A 10,483-nucleotide genomic window follows, 5' to 3' on the forward strand; every position below is an offset into this window, starting at 1 on the left:
GTATATTATTTTATTTTATTTTTTTGAGTGTGAAATTGACAAAGCTCTGGCCATCAACAAAAGGAGTATACGAGTAACCTGCATCAAAAAGACTGAACCCAAGAAGCCAACATGTTAGGTAAAAAGTAGAAACCAGTTGGGTGTCAATGATGACATTCTATTTCATTTGATCATACAGATTACATTGCACTCCTGCTAGAAATTTGTTTTGTACTTTGCTTTTTTTCTTTCTTTTTTTTCTTTTTGTATGAAGTGGTTGGCTGTAGTCCAATCTCTCTCTCTCTCTCTCCAATCTGTTGGAGTCAAATCTGTGTTTAAAAGTGTTAATCGACGAATCATCAATAACTCAAAAGGGGGGTATATTTTTCATCCCAATTGCACTTGCCATGGCACTTGTTATTTGTGAAGCATCACAGCTAGAAGCCCTTCTGGAGGATTGAAGAGAAGTGGCTGCTAAGAATCTGCACCACAAGGCTCTTGAGCCTTCCAGCTTTGACTAGGTGCTACTTGATCATGCAAAGGTATGTAATCCTGCATGGCATTAACTTTCACTGAGCATAGTAATCATAATAACAGTAATGCTGTAAATTTCAGGCTTTAAATCTGAATATTTTATAATTTGGTTAAAACTCAATGTAATTTTGTATTGTGCTTCATTTGAACCTATTCAAATGTACAAATTTAACTTCAAAGTTTGAATTTCATGGCAGTGTAATTATGTTATGAATTATGATAATCACAATTACAGGTGGCCAGTTAATATATGTGGAACTTAGCTTTAGAAGTCCTCTCTCTCTCTCTCTCTCTCTCTCTCTCTCTCTCTCTCTCTCTCATATCATTTGCTGTTCAGTTGTTTGAAACAGTTGCAGAAGAAATAGAATAGAATTATAGAGTTGGAGTACCTCCATCTTCTGGATAAGCTCTGCAGCTGTCTGTGCAGAGACAACAATGTTTCTGGCAGATGGCTTAATAAACCCTTCTTCTACACCTTTATCGAACAATCCCAGGAGCCAATCATAGTAACCATCAACATTTAAGAGACCCACCTGTTATTTATGCAATGAGATATGTGAAAAATAATAATAATTGACTCCTGTAATACAAATTTATTTCAGGTTAGGGACTAAGATGTTCTCTAGGGGTTTATTTTTAACAGAATTAATGGCTGTTTGGCGGATAATTTTTTTTTAAAAAAAATAAAACTTAAAATTAACACGTGAAAGGTAAAGGACGATGACGATTGGGGTGGAAATTATAGTAAAGGAAATTTGGTTGTTATGATTCTAAAAGCATTAGTTTGCTTGGTCACATTAATGATGAGGTTCCCTTGGTAGTCATGGGCTTCCTAGAAATCCTCCCCCCAACCCCCGGCGCGCGGGGAATTTAGAGTTGTATTTGACTTGATAAAATGTAATGTAAAATTATACTAAAATTTTTTTAAATTCAGCTAAAGTCAAATTTAAAATCTAAAATTCATACTCCCCAATGTAGCATAAGTCTTAATGATATACAACTGGAAGGAGAATCGAATAAGGGAATGGATATCTATTATTGTGCAATTTAAGCTTAATAATTTTTTTAAAATAATTTAATACAATTGTGGACCGACCAAGTCTCCTTACACCTTTACTACATTATAGTTTAAACATAATTATTTTAAAAAATAACAAGAATTTAGCACTATTAGTAGACCCCATTGTGGATAAAGTCTTTTTCTATGAATAAACATGAAGTTTTTTATCGCTTGCAATGTATATCCTTACAATAATTTGGACTTGGATCATTTATATTTTACCTAGTGATTGAATTTGAACTCGTTTGATAATGAATAGAACTAATTACATCGGTCACAATTAGAGTGCCCGATTTTTTTCAATAAAACTTTTTTTGGGCATATGACCATCTACCCCCCCCCCCCCCCCAAAAAAAAAATCCTCTAAAATCTTAAATGCTAATAGTATTAATTAAGTCTTAATGATAATTGCCTTACAAGTTCTATCAACGCTTAAAATCTTCTAGGGTTATGCCCCAATGCAGACTCCACAATTAATTTATTGGCTTTTAATAGGACCATGGAGCTGGCTAGGTAGCCCTAATTTTCATGAAATTTAAATAGAAGGCAAATTTAAAACGAAGTTCGCAAAGGGAATACCCCACGTAGTGCAATACTATGTTAATACGAAAGCAATAATGATGTTATCTAGGTCATCACATTTGCTAACTTGCTAGTCAAATTTCGATCTCATCATTTTACAACGAGTACATTAATCCAACTATGCTCAGTTCAGTCAAAATTCTAGTTCTACTCTAATTATTTTTTTTTCTAAAATAAGTTTAAATAAAATGGGACTCAATCGAAAATCATAAGTTAGCAAGACACAGGATGAAATTTCAATCCAACGACAGAAATTATTTTTTCTAACTAGCCTTATGTGTGCACCCATGAAAAATGAGTCGATGAATTTGTTCTTGATGTTACAGTAAAACATCAGTTTGCACACTTGTATATGCACAAATATAAATAATCAGAATACCAAAATCAAGCTTTAAGTGTTACTAGGTGAGATTGGGTAACCCTTAAGTATCTTTCTACATACTACCGAGGTTCTCATTTGTATAATAACAGATAACTTAATATCTAATGGTTGGGTCTGAACCCCACACAGTTTAACATAAACCATAGATATAAAGGAATGTGTGACTCTAGAATCGAATAATACTATTGTTTTCTCAGAAAAAATAGGAATGTTAATACAAAAGCAACAATGATGTTATCTAGGTCATCACGTTTGCTAACTTGCTAGTCAAATTTCGATCTCATCATTTTACGACGAGTACATTAATCCAACTATGCTCGGCTCAGTCAAAATTCTAGTTCTACTCTAATTAGTTTTTTTTTTTTCTAAAATATGTTTAAATAAAATGGGACTCAATCGAAAATCATAAGTTAGCAAGACACGGGATGAAATTTCAATCCAACGACGAAAATTATCTTTTTCTAACTAGCCTTATGTGTGCACCCATGAAAAATGAGTCGATGAATTTGTTCTCGATGCTACAGTAAAACATCAGTTTGCACACTTGTATATGCACAAAATAAATAATCAAAATACCAAAATCAAGCTTTAAGTGTTACTAGGTGAGATTGGGTAACCCTTAATTATCTTTCTACATACTACCGAGGTTCTCATTAGTGTAATAACAAATAACTCAATATCTAATAGTTGGGTCTGAACCCCACACAGTTTAACATAAATCATAGATATAAAGGAATGTATGACTCTAAAATCGAATAATACTATTGTTTTCTCAGAGAATATTGGAATGTTACCTGTTATTGCAATTACATGAATCCTTTTCCGCCAATTTATGCGATCATGGACAATTTCTTTCGATAAATTCAAAGCTATTAAATCTTTATTCATTATCTCATTCTAAATTATTTTAAGTTCTACAGCCTTTTACGTTAACTAATTCACTCTTTTCTACTAACGTACTATGTGACTTACGTTGTAAGTGTTCAAACCATCTGAATTATTCCTCCCCTTATAAGTGAAAAGAAGAAGAAGAAAAAGAAGAAGAAGAAGAAGATGACTACTTACAGGCTTGTTATGAATTCCAAGCTGAGACCATGTTATCATCTCCAGCAGCTCTTCCATGGTTCCATACCCACCTATCATTGTCATTATTTTTAATTTTTTTTAAAAAAATTTAACTGATTAATTAATGTTTTAGCAATAATATATATATGGATTTGAATTGATTTTCAATTAGCAGCAGTGATGATTAATTTGCTCATTCATAATTCACATTATTTTTTTAGAAATCATGCATTATACATTAAAGTTCTAAGTATGAATTTAAGATTGGATTCTTAAAGTATACATGAATTAGATATACCAGGGAGTGCAATGAAGGCATCAGATCGACAAGCCATCTCAGCCTTTCTCTGGTGCATATCAGACACCATTAGCACTTCTCCCACTGCTTCCCCTGATATCTGAATCATCATCCATAATCAACATCATCATCATCATAATTCTTCTTCTTCAATTCACTGCATTTGATTACTTTCTAGAGAGAGAGAGAGAGAGAGAAAGAGAGGGAGAGGTTTGTGTGTGTGTATGGGTTAAGTCATACCTCAACTGGAACAAGAGCTCTGGGAATGACTCTAGGCCAGATGAATCGAGAAACAAATTTGTGAATCAGTAGATGAACATGAAAATTAAAGATGTGAATATGATCACAGCATGCATATATTAATAATGGACGTGGTTAATGATTAATCACCCAAGAACATGGCATCCACCACGAAGAACAGTCTGAGAAACCAAACCCATCAGCCCAATGCTCCCTCCTCCATATATCAGATCCATCTTCCTCTCCACCTTCAACCCCCCAAACATTCAAATTAATTATATATCAACACAGGAGAGAGAGAGAGAGAGAGAGAGAGAGAGAGAGATCAGAGACCAATTATTATGAATTACCAGTTGTCTTCCAAGATCAAGAGCAGCATCACTGAAAATCTCCCTGTTCCCTGAATTGCTGCCACAGAACACACACACCCTTTTCAGCTTCCCCATTTTAAGACACACATGTATCCTCCATAATTTCAAAAATACATATATATACTCTTTCAATTCCAACCAGTACTGATATATATATATATAAGAGAGAGATCGGAAACATAAATGTTACAGTGAAAATTAATTGAGATAATGAAGGGGTGGGGGTCTGATGTAAGGGGTGAGGGCAGATGGGATGCATGGTGGGGAGATGGCCCATCACTAATTCAGTATTAATAATTGCAAAGTTTTTTTCTGAGTCAAAGGGATTCTCCCTTTCTTTTCAACCCTCTTTGTTTAATTTCTCTATCTGATTCGTTTTAATTTGGTGGGTACCCACTATTCCCCCAAATTATTACTTATTTCTTTCAATTAAACAAATGTCATTCATCCCATTTTTTAAGTTAATTTTTGCAACTTCAACTGTTCAATTTTTGAAGTTGTTGAATTGTGCCTTGTAACAAAAAATGGCAACAAAATCAGCAAATAAAAAAATAAAAAATAAATAAATAAATAAAGCATAGAACACAATATTTGTGAGGTACGGTAATTTGTTTACGTCCTCGAAATCAAATCTAGTTACCAAATCCACTATTCAGTAATAAATACAAGTAGAATACTATAACCTCTTTCCCTCACTCTCCTTGTATTTAACAATTTTTTTTTTTTTAACTCAAACTAAGAATAACACATTTTATATAAGGATATAGGACAACTTTCATAAAACACAACAGCAACAACAACAAACCAAACCTTAAGTCCCATTAGGTGAGATTGATTCTGTGAATCTTTTTTTGTCAATTTATGCAATCATAGACCATTTCTTTTGACAGATTCAGAGATATTAATTTTTTATTTATTATCTTCTTTCAAGTTATTTTAGGTCTACCCCTACCAGCCCCTTCTACTGCAGCTCACAGTAACTAACTCACTCTTCCTCACTGAAGCACTATGTGACCTACGTTGCAAGTGTTCATACCATCTAAGTTGTCCCTCCCTTATCTTATCTTCTATAGGAGTTATACTCAACTTATCACGAATTAATATGTTCATTCCTTAATTTATCTTTCGATGTTATATTACTCATCCATTTAAGTATTATCATCTTGACCATTTTTACTTTTTGGACATTCTGTTTCTTCGTCGCCCAACATTCTGATCCATTTAGCATAACTGGTCTTATAGTTGTCTTATAAAATTTTCTTTTTAATTTTAAGGGTATTTTACGATCACAAAGTATACTTGAAGCACTTCTCCATTTTACTCCAACCTATTTTAATTCTATGCATTAGCAGGACTGTCACTGATGGGGGATGCACCTTATTTGACTCCCCCTAAAAAACTATAGACAAAACTCGCACTCAGAATACTGCTCATATAATGTTGCATGTAATAAAAATCAGACTCCGCATACAACATGCCTCATATACTCATATATATAGTGGCTTAATTGAAATATTGAAAGTAGATAAAGAAGGTTTTGTATTAAGGACAAAAGATTTAAAGGGCCTCTTCTTAGTACCCATATATTTAAGCTAAAGCATAGTGTTTGTATGATTTACATGTTTAAATATTATATATATTTTATCAAGCCATAGCTACATAATTTGGTTACTCACAACATAAAATTACTGTATTATTTTCCTTTTCCATTATATATAATCATCTTCTTTCTCTTTTTTCTTTTTCTTTTTCTTTTTATAATGGAAGATCCAATCATGGTTCCAGTTTGATAGGTGATTAATTAGTTTTATATATATGATGAAAGGCTACCTTAATTTTTCACCACAAAATTAATTATATTTATATTGTTTTCAAGGATATCCATACAAAAATAAATAAATAAAAAATAAGGGGTGTTGTCATGTTCCAACCATCCATTCCTTAATTGTTTTGGTCATTGGATTTGTCTGTCCAAGGAAAAATAATTTTCTATTTTCATCTTCATTCCTAGCTACTTTTATTTTTTATTTTTGTCAAAAAATAAAATGATCCACTTGTTATAATTTATAGTTAAAAAAGGAGAACATAGAAACATTCTAAGGTTATTTTCCAACTTATGGTACAAAGAATTAAAATGTGTTTTACATTTAGAATTTTCCTTTTTCATTTGAAAAAAGTTCAAGCACGAACACGGGATCTCAATTTTCCTTCTTCAGGGTAAATTTTTCTAAAAAATAAAATATTTTTTTTCACAGCTAAACTTCACTTACGTGTATTATTAGTTTCAACAACTTTCATTTCTTTTTTAAATTTAATTTTCCTTTGTTAAAGAAGGATGCAAGCTAGAAGGACTTGGATAAGATATTCTCCACTTCGATAGGAGAAGCAGTGTGTCACGGACTCCCAAAATGGGACTCAAGTAAGGGTCGTGTGGCACTTGTTGAGAGCTCTCCCTCGACAAGTCAGCCAAGTCTCACACGTTCAAGCTTGCAATCACGAGCACCTGATGAGTCTCAATACTCAAGAAAACCAAGGAACAATAGGATATCACACGAGCAATATATTCTTATACACCGAATAAGACTATAACAATCAGAGACATCACAATCCAAGGCAACAAAACACCACAATGAAAAGGACTACTTGTATTATTCAACTACAAGAGAATAATCATACAAACGATAACACGGATAATCATATATTCATTCCAAATCCCTAGAGAATACAATTATAGCAGTATCTCACTCCCCCTTTTCCTCATTACATTGTCACTCCCTAACATCCTCCCCCACTCATTTTATCGACGTCCTCGTCGATGTGTTGTAGAAGGGCTTCGCACTCTACTGATGTCGAAGTAGATGTCGTTTGACTACAAATTTCTGAATTTTTCAATCTTCTGTATGGCATGCTGAAGGTTTTCTGTCTTTTCCCAACTATTCTCTTCTTCCCCCAGCCCCAACCACTGAACCAGAAATTGTTGTTGTTGACGACCATCTACATTGACAACTCTGTTTGCAATGATCTCCTGGACTTCCTTGTTGACAGGCTGCCTTCTGGAAATTGTTGATCTCCTTGACTTTTGTCAATGCGGATCTGCTGCATCGGTGTAGAATGATTTTAAATTGCTTACGTGAAACACGAGATGGACTGGACGTTTGTGGCTTTTCATCCACTCGGGTTGCTCAAGCCGATGAGATGCATGTCCCACCTTCTCGATCACTCTGATTGGACCTTCGTAACGGCCTAACAGCATTTTATCCTTGCCGTGAAGAAATTGAAATGTCTTTGGTGGCACTTTTACAAGAACCAGATCTCCAACTTCAAATTGTTGTGATCGTCTCCCTTTGTCAGCCCATTTCTTCATGCGCTTCGATGCTTTTTATAACTGAGCTTGAGTGACTTCGATGTTTTGCAACCAATTTTTCATGAATTGGTATGCTTTCAGGTAATTTCCTTTGTATGGACTATCTAGAGTGTGCGGGAGAGTTGGTTGTTGACCTGTCACAATCTCAAAAGGGCTTTTATTAGTCGTAGAAGATTTCATAGAGTTAATATAGAATTGTGCCGTGTCCAGTAAAGTAACCCAATTCTTCTGATTGGAGTGAACAAAATGTCGCAAGTATTCTTCCTGCATTCCATTAAAACGTTCGGTCTGACCATCTGTCTGTGGGTGATAGCTGGTGGACAGATTAAGGTTTGAACCCATCAAACGAAAGAGTTCACCCCAAAATCCCCCTGTGAATCTAACATCCCTATCATTGATTAGGCTTTCTGGAACACCCCAATATTTCACCACATGCTTGAAGAATAGCTGAGATGTCTTCTCTGCTGAACATGGCTTTGAGACTGGTATGAAAATAGCATACTTAGAGAATCGGTCAATCACCACAAAAATTGTGTCATACTCCTCTACTTTTGGCAACGAGGAAATGAAGTCCAAAGAGACACTCTCCCATAGCCTGGCAGGCACTAACAATGGCTCCAATAAACCTGAGGTCTTCTTTCTTTCTACCTTGTATTGTTGACAGATCAAGCACGTTTTGGTATAACTCATCACATTATCTTGCATATTCAGCCAATAGTACCCCTGTGTAATCAATGCCTAAGTTCTTTGCCATCCCAGATGACCAGCCCACAACGTATCATGGCACTCCTTTAGTAAGGTTTTCCTCAAGTTTCTAGCGTTGGGCACATAGACTCCTGCCTTTAGTCATTATTAGTCCATCTTCTACCCAGAATTGTCGTGTCTTCCCTTCTTCTATTAGTTTGCTCAGTGACTGCGCCTGTTGGTCTGCCTGTTGGTCTGTACTTAAATGTTCCCTGATAAGATTCTTCAAAGGTAACACCACCCTACTAGTTGATAGATGACTGATGAGTTTCAATGTTGCCAATTCGGTTTTTCTACTTAAAGCATCAGCCACTTCATTCGTCTTCCCTACTTTATATTCAAAATCAAAATTAAATTCAGCTAGCTTCTCCTGCCAATGGGCTTGTTTTGACTTTAGTCCAAGTTGTGACAAAAAGTGAGTAACTGCCACATTATCGGTTTTCACCACAAATTTGGACCCCAGGAGATAGTGCCTCCACACCCGAAGACAATGTACCACTGCAAGAAGCTCCTTTTCCTATGCTGTATAGTTTCGTTCAGCACCCGATAACTTTCTACTTTCAAAAGCAACTGGATGCCCTTCCTACAAAAGAACTCTCCCCTAATAAAAAGTCTGAGGCATCTACTTGCACTTCAAACGGTTTTGTCACATCAGGAAGGATTAGCATAGGATCTCCTACAATCTTTTCCTTTAATTCAATGAATGCTGATTGGCACTCTTCTGACTACCCCCATGGTATCCCCTTCCTCAGTAAATTTGTTAACAATACAACTCTTTTGGAGTACCCCTCTATAAACTTTCGATAGTAGTTGGTTAGACCTAAGAAAGATCTCAGTTCTCTAACGGATGTAGGTGTTCGCCACTTCTTAATAGTTTTTACTTTAGCTGAATCCATCCATATCTGGCCCTCCTCAATGATATGCCCCAAGAATTTAATAAGCTTTTGAGCAAAAGCACACTTCTCCGCTTTTACATATAACTGATTTTCTTTGAGTTTTTGAAAAACCTTTTGAAGATGATCTTTATGTTCTTCTAAGGATGCTCTTAAAACCATTATGTCATCAAGGTAAACAACCACAAACTGATCAAGGTAGTCCTGAAAAACCTGATTCATTAGAGAACAAAAGGTAGCGGGTGCATTTGTTAGCCCAAAAGGCATGACAAGGAATTCTTCGGTTCATCTCCCTCAACAATGCGCACTTGATGATATCCCGACCTCAAGTCCAGTTTCATGAAATATCTAACTGTACTTAACTGGTCAAAAATATTAGCAATCAGTGGAATAGGATACTTGTTGCGCATCGTCACCTTATTAAGAGCCCGATAATCTACACACAAGCGCAAACTACCATCTTATTTCTTTTGAAATAACACTAGGGCTCTAAAAGGTGCTTTTGAAGGACGGATGAACCCTGCTGCAATAAGATCATTCAGTTGCCTTCTAAGTTCAGCTAACTCTGGCGGCGCCATTCGATAAGGGGCACGTGCTGGCGGCTTTATTCCTGGAAAAAGTTCAATTTCGTGGTCAATCTTTCGTTGAGGTGGTAAAACCCTCGGTAGCTGTTCCAGGATCACCTCCTTGAACTCTTCTAAAACTTCCTTATTCTCGAGTGGATATTTCCCTACCTCTGCATCTTCTGAGACTATCGGTAGAACCATGAAAAAAGATTCTCCCCTTTTTACTCCATTTTTGAATTGGAAGGCTGAAAGCAACTTCCTCTCATCAAAATTGTTGTAGGCTGCGGGGACCGCACAAGGTACACTTCCCATTATCACAAGACAATCCGCAACTGGGATCGGCATTGAGCGTGTCACTTTAAGAAAATCCATCCCCAATACCACATCAAAGTCGTTAAGGGGTGC

The 10,483-nt window shown here is 35.6% G+C and overlaps 1 protein-coding gene across 1 annotated transcript; it reads right to left on the minus strand.

Annotated features, from left to right (window-relative positions):
- Positions 1-136: 136 nt before the first annotated feature.
- LOC131149752 (cytokinin riboside 5'-monophosphate phosphoribohydrolase LOG8-like) lies at positions 137-4,767 on the minus strand. Its single transcript, XM_058100473.1, has 7 exons — positions 4,491-4,767; positions 4,291-4,388; positions 4,141-4,171; positions 3,901-4,000; positions 3,603-3,673; positions 903-1,046; positions 137-531 (listed from the first exon to the last, which is right to left on the minus strand). Exons 1-7 carry the CDS (start codon positions 4,584-4,586, stop codon positions 454-456), a joined length of 618 nt encoding a protein of 205 aa, XP_057956456.1. The 5' UTR covers positions 4,587-4,767; the 3' UTR covers positions 137-453.
- Positions 4,768-10,483: the final 5,716 nt, after the last annotated feature.

The sequence above is a fragment of the Malania oleifera genome, chromosome 2 (assembly GCF_029873635.1).
Source record: "Malania oleifera isolate guangnan ecotype guangnan chromosome 2, ASM2987363v1, whole genome shotgun sequence".
In the NCBI taxonomy this organism is placed as follows: Eukaryota; Viridiplantae; Streptophyta; class Magnoliopsida; order Santalales; family Ximeniaceae; genus Malania; species Malania oleifera.